At 32.8% G+C, this 23051-nt stretch overlaps 1 protein-coding gene across 1 annotated transcript in view; it reads right to left on the bottom strand.

The window, feature by feature from the left end:
* Nucleotides 1-296: 296 nt before the first annotated feature.
* The window catches only part of LOC118199856 (uncharacterized), a 95695-nt gene continuing 72940 nt past the window's right edge, over nucleotides 297-23051 (bottom strand). The window contains exons 3-4 of the mRNA XM_085809678.1: nucleotides 8133-8336; nucleotides 297-4709 (exon numbers count right to left, since the gene is read on the bottom strand). Of these exons, the coding sequence (XP_085665804.1) occupies nucleotides 4563-4709; nucleotides 8133-8336 (351 nt within the window). The 3' untranslated portion in view covers nucleotides 297-4562. The remainder of the gene's footprint in view (nucleotides 4710-8132; nucleotides 8337-23051) is intronic.

Here is a 23051-nt window from a genome sequence, read left to right on the forward strand (position 1 = left end):
AAAAAAGGTTTCTTATCTTGGTGTCTTGTGTTTTAAATTTTGTTAATTAGTTGCTTTATATAATTTTTCGCGCTTCGCCATTTTTCAAAATTGTCTTCTGCATCTTAGTTTGGATACTTTGGTATAGTTGGGAAGTTCATCAGAAAGTATCATAATTTCGAAATCAGTACAATCTTATGCAAAATTAAGAATGCAGCTGCCAAAAATATTCTGTCAAAAACCACATTTGGAGGTAACCAAGATTATTTTTATGTAGTTAAAAGAGACACTGAAAATGTAATAAAGTACACCACAGGAACTCAATAAGGAAGTTTATTTAACTACCATACAGACTTGAAATATCAAATGTGCGAAATGTTTTATAAACTAAACTAAATAATAAGAAATTTGAGGATTTAAAGAGTACATGAATAAAGCTGAATAATCGAGAAAAGAACCACAGTTATAAGAGCGCTTACACACACACACACACACACACACACACACACACACACACACACACACACACACACACACAAAAAAAAAAAAAAAAAAAAAAAAAGTTTAAAAATCCAATTAATGTTGTATGTTCTACTTGTATTAAAATATGATTATAATGGAATAAATTGCACCATTTTGTATAAATGAAAATTTTCTATTTTCGTTTTATGTTCGCCATAAATATATATTATGCTTTTGTTTGACACCGGAAGAGTCTCAAGCTCAATAAATTTTTTTTATTTTTACTTATGCAAACTAATCAGGAAGAAGAAATGTGATTTAAACATTATCTTTGCATTGGTGTAGATTGAATTTTATGTATATTATATAATTATCATGAATTAATCAGATATGTTTACTCCTGATTTAATGTACGTAGAAATATGATTTTTTTCAGCAAAAATGTCTTTAAAGAAGACAATAAGTGTTTTTGAAATGGAAATTTGATTCTACTAAACATATATAAAACGTTTATTTTAAATATGGAGTCCCACAATCATACAAACATTGAAATTGTTCTTATAAAACTCTGCACCACATTCTAAAATCACCATTAATCAGATTTCAGCAAATCGGTTACAAACTTTCAGGAGATATAGAGTACACCTAGATGATGGAAAAACACATAGAAATGCATAGACGGAAACGCTTTCCAACCGTGCCGATACAAAACACAAGAAAGGAAGTATGCAGATGAGAATAATTTTTATTATGCTTAGTGCAGTGGAAACCAGGAAATAAGAACAAAAACAGACGATCGTCATCAAAGAAGGTGTTCGAAATTATGACCCGGACCGTGATGCAGATCTTCCATGCACAGGCGATGCGAGGCCTGCATTATGGTTTGGGATTCGTAATTTCGAACACCTACTTTTATAACCACAGGTGTCTGTTTTTGTTCTTATTTATTGGTCTTTGCTGTACTAAACATAATGAAACATGTTTTGTCACACTGCTCATGACCTTCCTTTTCTGTGTTGCCACTACAGCGCCAAGAAAGCGTTTCCGACCATACAATACTATGTGATTTTCTATCGTCTAGGTGTACTCTATCTCCCCTGAAAGTTTGTGAGCAACTTACTGAAACACCCTGTATATGTTTTGGATCAGCATTTAAGGTCATAAAGCCTATAGCTGAATTTTCTGGAAACACACATAAAATAGCACTTGAACCAATCTGTTCTATAAGTTTGATGCCATGTAAGCTAACTCCAAAGAGAATGTAAGTTAAACAAAAAAATATAGAAGTAAGAACTGAAATTTTCAGATATGTGATAATTTCAAATATTTCAGAACAACCCACTAAATTTTTCAGATGAGCAGGCTAGATGTATTTATCATGTAAAATTTCTTTACGATATTAGAAAACTATCTATTGATTCCTGGAGGTTCTAAAAACTTTATTTATTAATACCAATTTCAAACTTTGAGACTTATCTTACACTGTTCAGCAATGCTGATAATTTTTTTATAACATGAAACTAACTTGAATTGTAGAAATAGGTTATACAGGAAAAAAGTTAGTTGAATAAATATGAAAATGTGACTTTAAAACTAGTGTAACCTCATGCACAATTAAGACTGCAGCTGCTAGGAATATCTTATCAAAAAATACATAGAGATGTCTAGCCTTATTTATGTAGTTAAAAGTGAAAAACTGAATAAATCAATAGGGTACACTATAGAAAATCAAAACTAAGGTATTTTTTTTAACTAGCACACACATTTGAAAAATCAAATGTGAACAATGTTTTAGAAACTTTAAAAAATAAATCATATGAAGAATTTGAGGATTTAAAAAAATAAAAGGAGCAATGAACAATGGAATTTTTTTTTAAAAAATGTACATCTTTATATGAGAGCGAAAGAAATCAGAAGTTTGTATTTCCTAGAACAGTTGTCTCTAATTGCATTCGGGCCAAATGCACAATCTGAAAACCTCTGTCAACCAGAATTTTTTTTTTTACCAATGAAATAAAAAAATATTTTTAATTTTGCTAACTAAATATTTATCAAAACATATATAAACGATAATAATAAAAACACAAAAGGAAAATTCAAATTTATATTTATTTTCTGTCTGAATCTGAAATTCAGTGCCTGCAAGAAATTTTTGTTAGTTACACTTATTAATTCAAATATATTCACAGCTAAATATTCTTTATTTTAGACTAATATTTATTTCAAATAATTATAATATGCTTAGTTAAAAAATTAACTTTTAAGTTAAAAAATATTAAGTTTTTACAGAAAACTTTCCAAGTGGGACAAAAGAATGAATAGTGACAACCTAGTCTCTTTCTCTCACAAAATTTCTCTTTGACACGTAAATTAAAATACACATTTTTGTATGTAAAAAATTCGCTATACATATTGTAATTTGTATAATGTCAGTGCAATGGAGGAAAACTACTAGAAATTATTTTCACAGATTGTTGGTGCTCATTGTTTGAAATATTATCTTCATTGGTCGTTTGGGTTCTTAATTTTAAACTCTGAAAAAGAAAGCTCTTCTCATATAATGCATTCCCAACCAAGGCGATTATTAGTGCAAAAATTCATAACTAAACGTACTTATTTTTCTGAAAAAGAGTAAATATAAATCTCTGAAGAAGATTTATATCACTTTGTAAACTAATCAGCTCTGATAGTTTTTCTGATGGTAATGAAAATAATGTAAACTTGGATTTCACATAATTAAAATCTTTTCAACAAATAAATAATTGAAATGTTTTCGTGGGCTGCATAAAATAACTTCGGAGTATCATGCGGGCCGCCAGTTTGAACTAGAATGTTGAAATAATGAATCTTTAACGAACAGTGTTAAAAAGCAAAATGGTGCACCAAACCTAAGTTTCAAACATAAAGAGCAACTATAACATGGCTGACAAGTTAGCTGATATTTTTACAAGCCCTAAGTTTAGAAGATTTAACGTGTCGATTGTGATGTCAGCCATGGAGTAGCCATGAGTTTGGTATTTTCGTAGCAATTTTTGTCACATCCATGATTCCTAACATACAGTAGAAATCAGTAATAATTACAGAAAATCTACAACAGTTGGCATTTCTTTAAAGACAAAAGCAATCTCTGCAAAGATACAACCAGCAAATGACAAAAGAATATCCATGAATGTTAATTAAAAGGAAAATTATTCGAATTTCTTTTTTAACCAACCTTTTAAAGCAAGCAAAATTTGATTTCAAAAATGCAAAATTTTGAAATTAAATATTTTCATCAATTACCAGTTTACAAATTAAACTTTTTTGCGTTTTATTTTTCATAATGAGTATAAAATTTGTCTAAATATAACTATAGGGGCAGGCAGAATGTATAGAAAGTTAGATATACTTTTACAAAATTAATTTTTTTAATTTAAAAATGCTAAAACATGAATATATGCTTCATTTAAAATATTTTTGTAATTAGAAATATATGTCTGTGTCCAACATTTATGGAGATAAAAGTCTGCATAAGAACTTTTGTGGACACAGTGTTTTATCTAACATGTAGCAAATTCAGTGTACATGCAATAAGTCGTGTGCACTCAGAAGAAAAAATTAAACGCTGAAATAATATTACCACTGCTCGGATACTAAAAACTGGTCTCCACCATCAGAAGAATATACAAAAAATATTGTTAATGTTAAGAATATTTACATTTTTGTACAGCTCTCATGCAGGCAAATATACACAAAAGTATATTAAATATCCAGAAAATATTCAACTTAGATCTTTTGCGCCAACATCAACATACAGAATCAACTTTCAAAGCCAAGTGCTATCATTGGTAAAAGAAAAGTAATATGCAGATGAACTATCATAAATGATATCAAAATAAATACAAAAAAAAACTTGCATACAAAACATCTACACGCAGCGTAGTTGTAAATATAACAATGTACATCAACAACAATGTTAAATTAGCAGAGTACCAGTTCTTAAGAGACAAAATACACCACAAAACAACTATACATAAAAAAAAAAAAAAATGTATACAACACAACAATACATAATTTGTTGTGCAAAACAAGTATACACACAAAAAATTACATGTTAAAAGAAAACATTTTGTCACTTTCCATTAAGCACGTAACAGTTTCAAAAGTTCTGTATTTTTGGAATCAACGTACTGCACAGGAGTGAGTCCTCTCTTATCTTTCACAGATTTTAGCTCGGGTCTTGCAGTAACTAATATATCTACTGCATCAAAATACTGTCCTTCGGCAGCCTGAAAAGAAATGGATGAGCAGCTGAAAATGTATAAAATAATATCTAATTGATTTAAATAATCAATTTAAATTTAAACTATTTATTTATAAAATATAAAGTTATTTAATTTGCAGCATGGAGAAGACCCTACTGCATGACAGATTACAAAAATATAATTTTTCAAAAGTCCTTACATTTTTGTATTTGTTTTAATTCCTCAACTTTATATTAAAAATAATACCTGCTCAATTTCTTTATATTTATGAAGAGAAAAAATATCAAATAAAAAAATTCGCGTAAAAAACAATCTTATAATTTGCAAAACATATTAATGTAAGTGGATATATTATTTTTGTTCATATATTTAATGATGAATGCATGTGCTTTGAACACATGCATCTGTTTCTAAAATGTGTAAGAACACATACAACATTAATTGGGTTCACATATTATTTATTATTGCTGCTTTTGTATTAGTTTCTTTGTTTTCTCACAGTAATTGGAAAGTTTCTATCAAAGTTCTGGCTGGTTTCAGTAAAAGATGAGGCTATAAAGAACTGAAAACATTGAACTGTTAGGCAACATGTGACAATTTTTTCAACTGAACTCGGCAACTGCCAATCACTTTCCCAGAATGCCTCTAATTTCAGCTGAACAGATAATCTTCTCTACTTCTATCTTCTCCTGGTTATCATTATCTTCCAAAACCTTTTTTCGTTGATCGACTCTACAAAAAACTGCCTTGTTGCCTTCCAGTTTACCCCCTTAAACACTCAGAGGTTTTTCTGAATGGCGCATGGACACAGGCTTATTTTCTAGTTGCCAGTTACATATGCACCTTCTCACATGGTGTACACTTTAAGCTTTCTCACCTTCAGCCACACTGACACTATCTTCTCATTTACACAACTCTGCTAATTTCATACTGTTGTAATTCCCTTGGCATTGGCATTTTGAAACTAACTTTTGCCATTTACACATTGGCTTGGTGGAAAATAAACCAAAAATAAGTTCACGAATGCTCTCCTAAGTCACCAGCCAATTCGCTACTCTTTGCTAGGGCTATAGAGAATCAGAAAGTACCGATTTTTCTTCATTTCTTTAAACTCTTCTCTACCAGTATATTATACAACTAATGTTTGTGAAAAAAGCAACAACATGAAAGAATTGTCGGAAATGAATGAAAATTATTTCAAATGTTACTGATAGAGTTACAACTAAATGATCAAATATACAAAAAAAAAAAAAAAAAAAAAAAACAGCGTCGAAAATAGGTACTTTCTGTATCCGCCATGCCGAGCGATGAGAGCCTATACACGTTGTGGCATTTAATCGTACAGGTTCTGAATGTAATGGTGTGTTTCACCGGCTGCACAAGCGAGTCGCCCACCGATGAAATCCCAGATATGCTCATTGGCCAACATATCCGGGGAATAAGCAGCCCATGGAAGCAGCGAAACCTGTTGTGCACTACAGGCTTGTGCAGTCTGAGAAAAATCTGCACGGGCATTATCCTGCTGAAAGATAGCGCCTGGAACGTGCCGAAGAATGAAGAGGACCTTTGGCTCTGCAATTTCCCTTATGTAGCGATCCCTACTAAGGTTAACTGCAGTCTGCATTAGATGGGATCGACAATTATACCCAATAGCTCCCCACGTCAGGATACCAGACATTTGTGCGGTATGACGCTGGATAACACACTTTGGGAGCAGACATTCCCCTTTGTAATGTCTGATGCATACTCTTTCAACATTGTACTTTAAATTGAAGCAATATTCATTGGAGAAAACAACTTGCTACCACAAGGCGTGCCACACATTTTTTGACGTGCCCATTGAAGTCGGTGCCGTCTGTGATTCAGCGACAGGGAAATTCTGCACAGAGAAACTCTTGCATGCAGTTCATGCTGCAGCAGACAGCGACGAACTATAGAGCTAGACAACACACCTGTAGCCATGCTCCAACGTTTTGCTAACACAGGAGAGGCTACTGTGCGATCCATCACAGCCATGCGGATGAGGTGTTTATCATCCCATGTCATTGTGTTATTGCATGCCCCACTGCCAGGATTTTGCCTTGTTTGGTTCTCCTCTGTCTATTTCTTTCAAAACCGCATCGCTGTTGTGGCATTACTCTGCGTGCAGGCTGCAATTGCTTGGTAAGAAAGTACACCCTCTCGCATAATGACGATGCGGCATTGTTCGAACTCCGTTAGTTGTTGGTATGGCACCCTACACTGTTGACGAGGCACATAGACCACGAATTAAACTTCACCGCAGACAGAAGACAGTAAACAGATTTCAACGCAACTTTACTGTCCTTGATATGCATGAAACAAGCAACCGGTTCTCATTCCACGCATGCGCAATCGCTTTGTAATTCTAATCATTTGCATATTTTATCTCATGTTATATTTCCTGCAAGTTTGGTTCAATTTGCGAAATTCCTTCAGATGCTGCAATTTTCACAAACATTATTGTTTGATACAGCTCACTTTCCCTCTGAGCTCCACCACATCAAAGGGTACGGGAGCAAAATTTCACTGAAGGTCCACTGAATCATTATTTGATATGTTCAAATGGAATACTTCATTTCAAAATTTAAACGCCTTTAAATTGTGTTAGAAAGCCGCGAAAACTTACTGAATAGAATTTTTAGCGTGTTAACATATTTGAGATGAATATTTATTATTTTCTTCCACAAAAGTAAAATGCGCGAACCTAACAACCCATGCGTTACAATTTCGAAATATTTCAGACTGTGTATGTGGCTTAAAATTTCTGTACATAAATATGGCAATAAGATATCATAAGCACTAATATTTAAATTCTTAAGTTTTTTACTTCATTATTGTGCAGAAATAATTTAAATATGAGACTACAATAATTATTACCAATATAGAAATTTCCTTTAATCTGAATTTTTATTTTAAGTATTATGATTTTTTTTTTTTTTTTTTATGTAATAAGAAATGACATTTAAATAACATGTGCAAGACTCCAAATATTTAGGTAAAAAGCAGTTGTTATGGGAACTATTTTTTCATGTTAGGTTTAACTGCAAAATGTGCTCGGCACACAGTGACTTTCAGTGCTCCAAAGTCACGGACGCATGGGGAAACTCCATTCGCACAACATCGGGAACGAAGAGGTTAAAGTCCCAGTAGATAATATTAAGGCTATTTTTTATCTTTATTCTTAGAGTACTCAGCAAAACTGGAATACTTACATAGCGTGTGAGTATACCTTAATACCAGTATATCCTAACCGTAAAAAAAAATTCATTTTTCATATTTTTAACCTAATTTTTATTTAGCAAGAATGCGTACAAAATATGTGCAGTTATATCATATACAAGGTTAACAACTGAAAATGTACACTTTACTCTGGGTTAGGAAAAAATTATATAATTATATATAACAGAATTAAAATGAAAGAATAACCTTATGAAGAGGTATTTTTCCATCACTGTCGGAGATAGAAGGGTCAGCATTATATTGAAGCAATAGAGAGATGATGTTTGCATGTCCCACATATGCTGCTCTGAGTAGTGGGGTTGCTCCTCCATGTGTCTGAGCATTAGGATTTGCCCGATGACTTAACAAAATTTTACAGGCCGTTTCTTTTCCATGCCTAGCAGCATAATGCTAAAAGAGATATTATCCTTACTGTACCATCCTTATAATAAAAAAATTATATTGATAATGATATATAACATTGAGTGATACATTGCTACATGAAAAAGCTTCAAATTATTCATTATGGCAAAAATTACACTATACTCCAATAAACGTTTAAATACAAAATTTGTGTGTATTAACATTATATATTCAAGTTGTTTCAAAACTAATAGAACAAATTTTAAAGGCTGACAGAACACATTTAAACAAACAGTTTTCACTGAAGAATGCATAGACACATTTACCCATATGTTACCCACTTAGTTACTATGATGTTGCAGTGACATCTCGAAGTTACATATTCTTCACATTACATTGTCGCATACACGTCACAGCAAACTTTTAATGTGACCACACGCAATTTCTCAGTCTCACCCCACCCTGACCTTGCTCACGTAATTCTTCTTTAAGAGGAGGTATTCTTGCGTGCTGACCTTGCCCTTTCGAGTCATTCTTATGTGATTCAATAAAACTTTCTCTAAATTCATTATTTTTTATACTAATAGCTTCCAATTTTAGCTATTTCTTTTTTATTAAAAATACTGACAGTTTATAGCGTGCTTTATTGATGTGATACTTAGAAATCATTAAATTACATTCTGTGGTGAATGAATTCATATTCTTCCGTATCTAGTTTATCAAGAGAGGCTGACCAAAGAGTTTGTTATCCGCATAGCGTTTGTTTGTCTTTAAGATTTTCTTGACCATTTTTTAACTCTGTTCGTTCTATTCGCCGATTCGCCACATCGTCAATGCTACATTTTCAGGTAAGCACTGTTTATCGTATATTGATATGAATGATATCGGTAATTATTAATATATAATAATAAAAACGTAATTTCATTGCTATGAGCAAAAAGAAATAATGAACTGATAACTGATTAACTTTTATTTGTATTACACAGAGTGCGGGAGCAAGGTCATTATCAAAAGTTTATTCTCATTTTTGTCAAACTGCTTACAAATTTTAATTTAGGAAGTCACTTTTATTTGGTAGATATAAGTCACTTTTTGTTGTTTTTAATGTTAAAAGATAATGTGAAAAAGGAATTTATTTTATGCATTTTATTGCAGTACTTTCATCGAGTTCTGCTATTTTTCGAAATTATTCACAAATTAATTAATTACTTCCATGCGTGGTACTTAGCGCTCCATTACAAATGATGCCATATTTCCATAACCACGTTCTAGTTATATAGAATAAGTTTTTTAATTATTGCAACTTTACAAATGGGGTATTACTATACAACACTGATCTTTTCCACATGTTTCCTTTATGTAAATTTCTAAGATTATTTTTCAAATTTATAATATTAGATCTTTTCTTTCCGCGAATTATGTCACACTTTTACATATAATATATTTAAGTTATGTTGTTAAAGTAACCTAATTTCCTTATTAAGAGATTTAGTTAGAGAAAAACATTTTCTAGTTTAGGTTGTAAGGTTTTACTTTATTCTAACCAGTTATTTATAGTTTCACTTTGCTGTTTCTCCTGATTTCAGTTTCCTGCGGGAATGTAAATTTTGCATGACGTAGATGTAAATTTTAAACGTGTTTCAGAAGCAGTATTTAAGCTGCGTTTCAAGAGTTCAATAGAGTAGTAGCGGACTTAGTTCCGAGGTTTATGCTGCGAGTTTAAAATTAGCTCTCTACTACGGTGTTCGACACCTCTCAGTTTATACTGATATTTCTTGTCCCGACTTTGCTGTGTGCAGTCGATTTAGCGTTAGTTAAGCTAAGGAGCCAGTCATTACATTATCTTAATTTACTATTGAATTGCCTTTTTACTGTAGGACAAACAAATATTTCTTTTAATTCTTTTTCCCAATGGCGGGCATTTGCCTATAACGGCACTGGCCACTCCTAAGGCCAGAAATAGTGGCCATTTTATTGTGGAGGCACCTAATAGGCGGCCACCGTTATCTCCAATGAAGGGACAGACAATTTACAACCATGCCATCTCGGGGATTCGAACCCGGGTCCTTAGGTGTCGCAGTCAGGCCTCCCTAACCACTATATGTCTGGGCAGCATATTTCTTTTAAGGTAAAAGGCGGAGTTTTATATTTTCGTTATTTTTTAACAAAAGTCGTAAATTTATTCCTACAAAATTAAGTAGTGGAATCACTTTCATTTTCATAAATACAGCCAACTTCAATTTGAACTTCAAAAAATAACTGAAAATCAATTTTTAATTGTTTAGATTCTAAAATGAAAGGCATAAAACGTGTTTTCATACTTGCTGTCCTCAAAGTAAATTTAAAAAACTATTTTTTTATATTAAAGAAACCAAGTATCCATTTCTCTTCCATAAATATTGTACTAAGGGAAATGTTTCTTTAATTCCCTTGTAGAAACATTAACTTTTTTTTAAGCATGAGAGATGGAAAATGAGCAATGCCCTTGCCGGTATTCGAACCACGGACCTCTCGAATAGGCGCCGAGCGTCTTTTCCGTTTTGCCGGCACTCGCCAATAATGGTACAACTGATGGCAAACGGAATATCCTCGCTGGTAACCTTTTACGACTCATTTTCAAAGCAAGGCGCAGCCATTTCCTATCAAATTGATTGGTTCTTTCGATACTGGCATGGCATACAATTACATAGAATTTTTACCAGATAGTACAATTTTATGCCTAAGGCCATTCGCGGTAATTAAGTCAATTAGAATGCAATCACATCGCTCACCCGAAAGCGAAAATATAGAAGAGGCAAAGTCAAGGATTAAATTCATCAGTTCTAATGAGAACACACTAGCGAAGTAAAGCACTTCGGTTTTACATAATTTCTGAGTAAACTATTCGTACGAATTTAAATAATTCTTGCATTTAAACTTATATTCCAAATTAAGATTTAACTTTAAATTTATGTAGATAATTACTGAGAGAATTAGGTTTTTGTAGCGTAGTTTACGTGAGATGAGATCACTTGGGGTCATGTGATATGAACCGGCGAATCAGCTTGTTGAACCATGAAAGCATAATAAATAATGTCTTTTTACAAATTTATTGGCTTTTTCCAAAATTTTAAACGCTATTAAAATGTTTATCACTTCAAAATAAAAAATTCTTAGAACTAACATTTGTTAACATTTTTTATGTGTATACTGTATGTTGTCGCCAATAAAGTTTGCTTCGCGAGATATGCGCCGGCGAAACGGAAAAGTACCTCATTTCTGATTTCAATAAAGAAAATCAAATGAAAACTTTAAAGAAAGTCCAGTTTGAAGAAAAAAGAAGTACTTTAAAGAAAGTACAGCAGAGCTCTGCTATCAGATTTTAATATCTGAAACTAAACTCATAACTGCTTCAGCTAAACATTTTTATTACCTTCCAAATCCTTATTTATGCAGTAATTGTGTCCCATTACTGGCAGGTGCCCGATTCGCCCAAAATCGGTACGGCCAGGGGCTGACTAAGGCAGAGGCATACGGGGCAGTTGCCTCGGGTCCCCACATCAGAGGGCGTCTCCCAAATCGAGTAGAAAATTTATTTTACGTTTCCTTCATTAATGAACGTTTTTTAAACAAAATGTCAGTACAATATAAAATCCGTCAGTTTTATGTTAGCTTCTTCATTTATCTATCATATGAGCATCATCAAAAAATCTGTATTTCGTAAAACCATGGCTTTCTAGGGCGGAATTCAGTTAAAATTTCGCAATTACGATGGACAAATTTGGCCAATCAAAAGCCTGTATTTTTACATAAAATGCGATATATTTACAAAAATACGGGCTTCTGATTGGCTTAATTGAGCCATCGTAATTGCGAAAATTTAGCTGAATTCCGCACTAATGTCAACAAGGATATGAATTTTTCGCAGCTAGATGACAAAGTTAACAATCAGAAAACTGCATTTTGGAAACTTGTGAAGAGTTAACAAACTTCAGCGATATAATTGTTAACTAGGTCATCTCAATCGCAACTGCGAAAAATTCAGCTGCATCGTATTCTGTAGATTCTGTTGGATTTTCGCAACACTGAGAAATCAAAATAATCAATTGCAAGTTGTATTTTCTCAAAATTCTCACAAAATATCAAATATTCTTTTGATTAATTAATTTCATTTGCAAGACAGTGCAAATCTACCTGGATCCCTTCCAAGTATCGAATGATAACACATAGTAAATGACTGCAACCGCTATCTTAACTGTTTGCAATATGTTTGTTATTTCTCTTGCGCGTTGTACGCGTAGTAGTTTTATTATTATTGAATAATTTATTGGGATTAATTTATTTTGACTAGTTTTTTATTTACTAATTTATTTTGACTAGTATTTTATTTTATTTTTTTACTGTATTAAAGCTACAATAAAATAAATGCAGTGGTATTACACGTCTGGGAGCCAAAAAAAAGAAACTTAAAAAGACTCGAGGACTTCAAGCTAAAAAGGTTAAAAGGAGCCTCTTAAAATTCCTTCCTGCATGTGCAGAAGAATCGGAAATCTTTTCTGCATCACAAACACAACCAGTTTTACCCAATTTACAAGGTGTCGGTGATAAAAAGGCCTCATGATCACGAAGAACAGGAATGTGCTTCCGCAGATGAGATGCCCGAAAATAACATTCAACAAGAAGTACTGATCAATGATCCAGCTGCCGATAATAAACAGCACCTGGAAAAACAAAAATGTTCCAGTTCTACTCAAGATCAACAACCTGAAAGTGACATCAAGCAAGAAATGGCGATAGATGATCCGGCTGTAGATGACAAAGCACACTTAGAACAAGAATGTTTTACTGCCTAAAAGGGACACTCAGCGAAACGTGCCGATAGATGATCCGGCTAAATGGCACACTATCACTGATGATGTGATCGATCATTTTCTTCGAAAGCCACCTCCACAAAATATGGATCTAGTAAAAAACACTGCGAAAATATTCAATGAATGCAAACGTTTTTTAACTAAAAAAAAAATTTTTTTAAGGAAAAAAAATGGAAGCATGTTGTGATTCGGCTAACAGAGCATGCAAATTACTTTATGCACAGGGAAATCCATTTTAAAGTTTACCCAGAGACTTAAAACTGAAGAAAGAATTGATTCTGCACTAATCAAGCAATATCAAAACGGAGTACATTACTGGCAGTCAGTATTACAATTGAGTTGTTGAAACAGATAAATTTTCATCATCGAGAGGTATGGCTTTTTTTGAAGAAAACGAAACGTTCGGCTCATCCCATAATGGGAACATTTTGAGTTGCCTCGAACTGATAGCCCAATCTGACCTATTTCTCGCGAAGCATATCGAAAAAACTGGCAATCATGGCAGTGGCAATGTGAATTATTTATCATCTACAATTGTAAATAAATTTGCTGAATTAATGGGTGAAAAAGTCTTGAATATCATAATTAAAGTAGCAATAGATGCCAAGTATTTTTCAACTATAGTCGATTCTACGCCAGATGTTACACATATGGATCAGTTAACTTTAATTTTGCGGTATCTTGGTCGTGATCATGAACCTGTTGAAAGGTTCATAAAATTTATACAAATTTTTGGTCACAATGTGGAAAATTTATTCAATATTATACTGCAAGTTTTGGAAGATTTAGGTCTTGACATACAAAATTGCAGGGGACAAATTTACGATAACGCCTCCAACTTGGCGGGGAAATATTCAGGTGTTCAAGCAAGAAATAAAAATATTAATCCTACTGCAGATTACGTACCATGTTCTGCTAATTCTTTGAATTTGGTCGAAATAAATGCTGCAGAATCCTGTACTGAAGTTGTCATTCTTTTTCTTTACTACAAGAATTATATAAACTTTTTTTTTTTTTGTTTCAACATACCGATGGCAGACTATGATTGAAAATTTTAAAGAAAGTAAACAAAAACTGACTTTAAAAATCGTTCATGTACACAATGGTGTGCTGATGCAAATGCTACTAAGGCATTGAGTCAAAACTATGTTTCGGTTCTAAAATCTTTGAGTTATTTCCACTAGAAATGAAGCTCTATAAAAAATTACTAAAGATTGAAAATGCACCAAATACAGTTGTGTGGGATAATATTTTGCAAAGATTAAACCAAACAAGTAAATGCATCGAAAAAAGCTCTTTAGCCTATTCTCTAAGTGCACAGGACTTGTCTATGGTATTTTTCGTTAATTAATTTGTAGAGACATTAGGCATTTTTGGAAGCAGGAGAGATAAAAATCAGCAACGCCTTCGCCGGGAATCGAATCACGAACCTCTGGAATACGCGCCCAGCGTGCTGACCACTACACTGCGAAGGCGGGAGATATACCTCATATCTCCCGCTTTCGCCCCTTTTAAATGGCGACTGGGGTTTTAGGGGACCCACTCGCCAAATCCTGGGTATGGAGAATCATCATCCACCACCGTTTTAGTTCTAGCGCCACTGTAGGGACATTAGGTATTTTTTTGGAAGCAGAAGCGATGAAAAATGAGCAACGCCTTCGCCGGGAATCGAACCACGGACCTCTGGAATACGCGCCAGCGTGCAAAGAAGGCGGGAGAAATACCTTATAAATTCAAATTGCTAAAAAGTCTTTACATTTTTAATTATAAATTTAAATAGCATTTTTGTCAAATTTTGGCTCTTCAGATGCGCTGTATTCTTTTAATGATGTGTATAGAATTGTCAGAAAAATCAATAAAATGGACAGAATGATATTTCGTCTGATCATTGGAGGGGGGAATTTATAGTTATTTAAGGTTCTAGTCAATTATTTGTTATATATTTTTAATGAGGTGAAAATTTTAAATACCTCCATAAAGTTCGGTTCTTCATTACTGATGAAGAGTGAGGCCCCAAAGAAGTTTTTGCCCCGGGACCCCAATTAGACTAAGTCGGGCTTTGGGTACGGCTCTGTGTTGTACAATTCATTTAGATTAAATTAACAATTTTTTGAAAGTATGCATTGTAAAATATAATGTCTTTATATTATTTAAATCAAATAAAAACGCAGAATCATGTTTATACTAAACGAGAAGAATAGCAAGAATGAATATATCTCATGTTACCTCATCTTTACATCAAAACATATTTTGCGAATCCTCATCTTTGTCAAATTATATTAAAATAATTCCGAATGCCCATATTAAAACATGGTTCTGATTTCATTCCATTCTATGTTTGCAGAAATTTATGACTAGCAAAGAATCATCATAGATTTTTCTCGTGCTTCTATAAAGTTCATGCATCTCTAGTATTTTTCCCGGCGATAATCGTTTCATTCTTAATGATATTTACAAAATTTCTCTTTAATTATTACATATTAATTATTACTGCAATCATTCAAGTCAGTATACAATAAGTGCTTACTCCCCGTATATGTCGATAAAGTAAGGGAACTGAACTTATGAAGTTTACCACATAAACAGCTGATTTTCATTCAGTTTATCATATGAGCTACTAACAGTATTCAAGCACTGCTATGAAGGTTATAGTATAGTGTATATTCTCAGAAGTGAGTAATACAGATTTTCTCTAATTCAGCTTTGGTAACAATGATTGTTTCATGAACTGGAATTATTAATTCATGCAAATTTATTATGCTTTTGCATGATAAACTGTGTAAAACTGTATTAAATTTAATCCCTAATTGTTAAGAGAACAGAAAACTGCGTTTAGGAAATGCACAAATACTTAAAACAAGTGATTCACATTAATCATCAAATGAAACAAATTATACGATATTTTTACTTAATACAATTATTTAAATATATTGAAGCTGTACAGTGTAAAAGAGTTATTTTAAATTTATAGCTTTAAAATCTCATAAAATTGTAATTTGTCAATGGAGAAATAATGGTGAAAGAGAATTTCCATTTCATATACTCGTAACTAATATAAGTAAATATAAATATATATATTCTGGAGTTTAGTTTCCATAACCACGTTTTCCAGCTACTGATATTTGCATCCGTAACTATTCGTTCAGTATTTACAGATTAAGCAACAAATCGCTAATTTGAAAAATAAGATTGTAGTTAACTAATTTGGAAACTATAAATGTGTTGATTTACAAACGTTTTTAATTCAAAACGAAACATTTCGTTATATAACAAAATTTTCAAATAGGTAAATGTCCTATAAATGTAGTACTAAAACGTTTTTCTTTCATCCAATTATCAAAATAATTTAGCTCTTAAAAGCTTAACAATTAAAAAAATATTCCAAGTCAAATAGAATTTTTTTAAATATTTCTGTTTAGAACGAGGAGGAAAAGGTATTAAATTAAGAAATATAGTTATTATTATAAGAAAATAGTTATTATAAATATTGCAAATCAAAGAGTTTTTTTTAATATTTCTATTCTGAAAGAGGGGGAAAAAAAGGTGTTAAATTAAGAAATATAGTTAAATTTTTAATAAGCTATAATAAGAACTCAGATTTTTAATACAATTTAGAAATTTTAGAAAACTATGAAGTGTCTTTGAATATTAAACTATAAAGAATGAAAGCAAAATTATGTACCTTTTGGACAGGTAATACTCACAAGTATTTACCATATAGTAAGGCTTAGAAAATGACCTTATGATCATTTTTGCATCATATATACTACGTTCTGCATTTTCATTCATTTGCATTATGGTTTATGCATATATGTAATAAACGTAAATGAATTACAGTTATAAAAGCTTAATAGGATTACAGTTATGATTGTTTAGCATAACACCATCATTACCTGGAAGCAGTTCTAACCAATCTTGTGTGGCTAGTTCATAGACCAAATTTTAATGAACTGGGAATGTACACAGGAAAGCCAGTAGTAGTTGTCAAAAATAATCTACACCACCAAATAGGCTCAATTTCGTATTGGCTTAGTTCTCGAGAACAGAAATGTGATATCTGTAAATCTCAGAACTATACTGGGACATGAGTGCATGTGAATAGCAGTACTAGCAGTAGAAGAAAGCCTTGATACTGAATCCAGAAGCACTATTGGAAGCAGACTATTGGAAAACTACAATCATTTACTTTCAGTAAACAAAATCTACCGAGTCACGTTATGAAGCAAGAAAATATATTTTGCACAGGAGTTAAAAAAAACTCAAAGATTTCAGATTTTATATTAAGACCAAATAAGCATTTTTTCCGTTTACAGACACATACACATTTCGAGAGAATTTGGACTAATTTTTCCGTTTACAGACACATACACATTTCGAGAGAATTTGGACTAACACCACATTGTGCTAAAATATTTAAAAATAGCATATCTTTAGAATTTCCAATAGACAGTGGCGCATCCTGTAGATAAAAATGTTTCATTCCGTACAGCATTGCCAGTGCTTACTTTGAAATTTTTGAGTTTTTTATTCAAAAATTTGTTAAAAGTTTTACAAAATATGAAACAGAAAACAAAACAAATTCCAATCTGCAGCAGCCAAGTATTGGCATCAAAAGTTGTGGCTCATCAGTAGCCAACATTATACCACCTTAACTAATTGCAAGAAGTTAAGATAAGTTTTAACATTAAAATCTATTTCCTGGGGGGAAAAAGGGGGGGGCATGAATTCTACTACTGTAACCAGTCCTTTAATATAAACTCTGCTGCTAACATAAACTGTTGGACTAACAGTAACAACAAGGGTGCCCTCTGGTGAGTAGTCAGAGAAGTACTTCAGTGAAAGCCAAGTGTTTAACGTGACACGTTGTTTCAGACTCTTGCTCTGTAATTTTCTTAAAGTTAAATGTAATGTCCGTGTGTAACTTAAACCTGTTAATAAATGACTGTTACACTATAAAGGACTCTTATATGACCCTATCCAACACGACTCCCTTAAAAAGTGGCCTCATCGATGGCAAGCGTTTCGAAGCGTTGACCATATATTGGTTGGTGTCTGAAGCAGACCGGATGGCTTTTGATTTGAAGGTTTGTAACTGTTACACTCATCACAGTTTTTTATGTAATCTGCAATGTATTTGCGCATTCCCGTGAAATAACACCTCTGGGAAATTCTGTGGTATGTTCCTTCAGCACCATAATCTCCTCCTGTAGGAGCATCATGATACTGTTTAAGCATTCTTTCTCGTTCATGTATTGGTACTACTAGTTGAGGTTCCTTTAGTACCTAGTAGTTGAATACTACTAGTTGAGCTCTTTTGCTCAATTTCTTTTTCAGAAACAGTACTTGCATCCACACCCGCTGGATCCAACTCCTAAATCTTTAAGTAAAAAATAACTTGCCCGTCAGGTATGATTTTTGTTTTTGTTTTTGTGCCACTCCGATGGCTTATGAACAACAAATAGTTGTTGTCAATAGTATAATGTGTTTTGCTTTTAAACACTAATGTTCTATAATGTGTTAACTCTTAATGTTGAAAACGTGAAAATACTTAAATATGAAAACGTAAAAATACTTTACTGTGTTCTTAAAGTATATATGTATATCTTTATGAATATTATGTCATTTTGAAATGATTTAAGAAATTGATTTTATTTACACATAATGAGTGCACGGAAAGTGCATAATCATGATATTAATTTTTGTTTCGAAATAATAAATATGGCAAAGGACAAATATGTGCAACATATTAAAAGTGAGGCATTTTAAGAGTAAAATTCTGTATTAGAAATTGTTATTATAACATGCTGAAAGTATTCATTCTTATAAACGTAGTTTCGATTTGAGCTTAACTTGACGAACCAGTAGCTCAATGACATAACGGTTTTTTTTTTTTTTATTGATATTTTTTCCTCGCATTTCCGGTTACATTGCTGGAAAATTGTTTATATTTGATGATTTAAAGAAGCGTAAGATTCTTCCTGGCAAAATGTTATTTTCTTTTCTATTGATTGATATACGCTTCACGTGTGCATAATTATTTTAGTTTTTATAAGTGCATTGCTATCCATGAATGTTTTATTTTGTTCTTTGAGAATAGAAATAATTAAGAGAAAAGGATTTTATCGATGTTAATTAAACTGTGCCATTTCTAAGCCCTGTAAAATGTTTTCTTTAATAGAAGAGAGTGTTTTTTCATATATTATTTTGACACTGTGTTACTTTTGATACAACTAACTTTAGCGTAGTGCCATTTTGTGGTAAAATGACTATAAATCTTTTCTGGGTAAGGTGACCTCATTACAACCTTCTAGTTAGTGGCATAATAAGGTGGTGTTTTTTTTTTTTTTTTTTTTTACGAATTTATCTTAAGTGAAACACGTGACCATGTCGTTTTTTGCTAAAGGACATAAACAAGATATGTGTGTTCTAGCAAACGAACTTGGTGTGAATTTACGGAAATAACAATAGTTGATATTAAGGATGCCATTTTAATGAGTAAGTGATATAATGAAGAGTTTAAAAAAGATATATTTTTTAGCATTATTGCGGAGTGAAAAGAAATAGAGGAATGTGAATTTAACGAAAGAAAACAGCATGAGGAACGCGAATATAACGAAAGGAAAAAGATAGAAGAACGCAAGCACGAGCTTGAGAAATTGAAAATACAAGTAGCTAGTTCAGGTGCTAGTCATGAATCTGTACCTGCTTTGAAACTCACTGACACAGATATCCCTAAGTTACAATAAAAAACTTTAATTCCTCACTTTAATACAAATAGTGATGACATGAGCCTTTTTCTCACTTTATTTAAAAGGTAACTAACAATTTTGAACATACCTCAAGGGAAATGGGTAGTGTATCTCTTAGGTTTGTTACCTAATGATGTTACAAAACTTATGCAAAGGAATCTGCTGGTGATGCATAAGATTATGACAACATTAAACAAATTCTCTTAAAGCGTTTTAAATTAAGCGTTGAAAAGTTTCGACAGTTATATTCGCAACATCGCAAAAGTCCTAATAGTACATGGCGAGATTTTTACTTCAATTTGATAAATTTCTTTGATGGCTGGATTGGCGAATTAAAAGTCAATACTTTTGAGAAGTTAAAGGATTTGATGATATCGGACCAAATTAGAAGACGGTCCCCTTCTGAGTATAGAGAACATTTTGTGGATCATTAGTCCGAGTGGGCTGATCCTCTTCAACTGAGTAATAAATTAGATTTATATGAAGAAGCTAAAAACATTAGAAGTGAAAACGTCAGTAATAACACTCCAAAACGGTCTCAACATAGTGGTCCTAAAATTTATAAAAATAACCCTCAAATTGTTAAAAACTCAGCGACAGGGAATTCTAGCATGAGAGAAGATCGACCAACTGTTAGTTGTTATGGTTGTGGAAAATCAGACGTCGTTAAGGCTAAAGCCGTTATCACATTAGCTGTTTGTTGCCGGGACAAAACGTTTGTTGCCGGGACAAAACGTTTGTAGCAACAGTTCTGAGAAACGGCCTTTGGCGAAATAGGGTTACCATCTTCACTTGGCAAACAGGCTGAAAGCCAAACAAGAATCAGTTATCGCTCAGATTGGCGAAAGTGACGTTTCCTTTCAAGTGACATTCGCTTCTTCGTGTTGTTTTGAATCGCTCACACGCTTTTCGTTTTAAACTTTATTGTTAGCAATGGAAGATAATAGAAAGGTGATTGCTATCAAGTTAATCACTTTGATCTCCACTCTGGCACTTCATGTAACAGATAAACACACTTCTGGTTATAGCAATCAATTACATCAGTAATAGCCAAATTCTGTATACACTCTAAGAATAGTTTAAAAACATGTGCTGGATAAGTCTATTTATCACACATCGCTTATGTGTATTTTCTGTTGTCTGCATTTCAATGAAAATTTGATGGCTCACTGGAAAATTTGTGACCTGGTGAAAGCATTTTCTGACTAACTTTATGGCTCATAATTACTGTTTTGTCCATTCAAATGACAGAAATCTATATGGCTGATATTTACCTCCTCACAGCCAGCAGATACTATTCAGCAAAATGAAGATCAAATAAAGCATATGAATACATGAGCAATCAAACATGTGCGAGTTGTTTACTGTCCCATAGAACACTCGGTAATATACCTAAAACACATTAATTATACCAACTCTAGAAATTAGGTGTTCACATCATGAGTTTGTTTTATGGTTTGATTTATTGAGATTACAGCAAAGCACACTAGGGCTATCTGCCTAAGGGAAGGGATGCCTTCGGGGAGGACTTTCTAAGGGAAACTGGCTTATATACCCGTTACACATGGGGAAAACCACGAAAGCGTCCATGCAGCCAGCCCGTTCGCGGAATTCGAACGTCGGACCGAACTACCAGTGTTCAGCGACTTTACCGCTCGGCCGCTGGTGGGCTCAGTTGGTTTTATGTGATTACCGCAAAGCCTCGAAGGATAACAACAGGAGGGATGCCTTTGTAGAAGATATTTTAAAACTGGCTCGTATACCAGTTACAAATGGGGGAAACCAAGGAAACGTCATGTAGCCAGCCCGTTCGCGGCATTCTAACCTGAGACAGAACTACCAGTGTTCAACGACGCTTCGGCCACTAGTAGGCCCGTGCACTTAATTGGAAAGTGCAATTCATTATGTAAACAGACATGAAGGTGATAATCAGTTGAGCGCTGTTTTAAGTAATCAAATGTTATAAATGCACAGCTGTTACATTTCTTATTATTTATTAGTCATGTTTTTATTACGTAGATCATACGTATGATATAATTATGAATTAACCCAATAACAAAATGTGTACACTCTTTAGTACTCAAATACTCATCAATTATTTTTCAACTGATTATTACATACCCATAATAATTTGCAAAGAACTGATAACTATAGTTGCTGCCAATTACATAATCGTTATCTGAATTAAAAGTAACTTCAAATAAACTTCTTGGCAATGTTCATTTTTGTATTCATACATACATATATATATACACATCTAATAAGTCATATATTTATATACAGATAGAGAGATGCGATGTTCTAGAAGTTGTTAATATATATTTATTAGTATTAATGTAATGAATAAGATTTATATTAATGAATGTATATACAAATGTTTTTCATCATGCATAATAATAAATCCATAAATTTTCAATGTTTCAATATGTAGCATTTCCAATAAAAGTATAGTTTCTAATGTATTTATAATTCAAAAAGTATTTCATTAATAACATGAAAATAATAGACAAATTTAATGAGTATTCTCATTATTACATAAGCTATGCTTTTCTTTTTTATGCATCTTTTATGCTGTTTAAAATGTGTCACTGATTATGCAGTTAACAATTTAAAAGATAAGTAATTAGGAGAAAAGCCGCGCATATACAAACGGATTTAAAAAATTTATTCAACTTAAATTTAAAAAATAAAATTCTATTATATAAGAGTGTTATAATACACGATCAGCACGAAAGCTGATCTTTCGTCTGATTGGTTGAACGTTCGAGGAACACGTCTCCAGCCGGAACATTTTGGGAAAAGTTTTAAAATGTTGCTCGTAGCCGGGACACGTTCCTCCTAGCTAGACGAAACATTTCTCGGAAGCCTGCCGCTTAAAGCCGTGCTACTAGAATCTCGTTTCTCGGAATTGTCCCGGGTAAGCGCGCGCGTCTATAGATGTGATAACAGCATAAGTGTCCAACCTGCTTTCCTCTTTTAAGTAAAGAATCAGCCTACTTCAAAGCTAAAAACGTACATACATTGTTTGTAGGGACACCTCACACGACTCTTTTAAGAGTAAAAATCAACGGATTTAAGGGAATTGTCTGTCCTGATATTGGAGCCAGCCACACCACAGCGTCGGGGAGATGTTGAATAACACTCGGTAATACATAAAAGAACTG

The sequence above is a fragment of the Stegodyphus dumicola genome, chromosome X2, assembly GCF_044657685.1.
Source record: "Stegodyphus dumicola isolate Sdum_Otavi_A_Nest chromosome X2, ASM4465768v1".
Lineage (NCBI taxonomy): Eukaryota > Metazoa > Arthropoda > Arachnida > Araneae > Eresidae > Stegodyphus > Stegodyphus dumicola.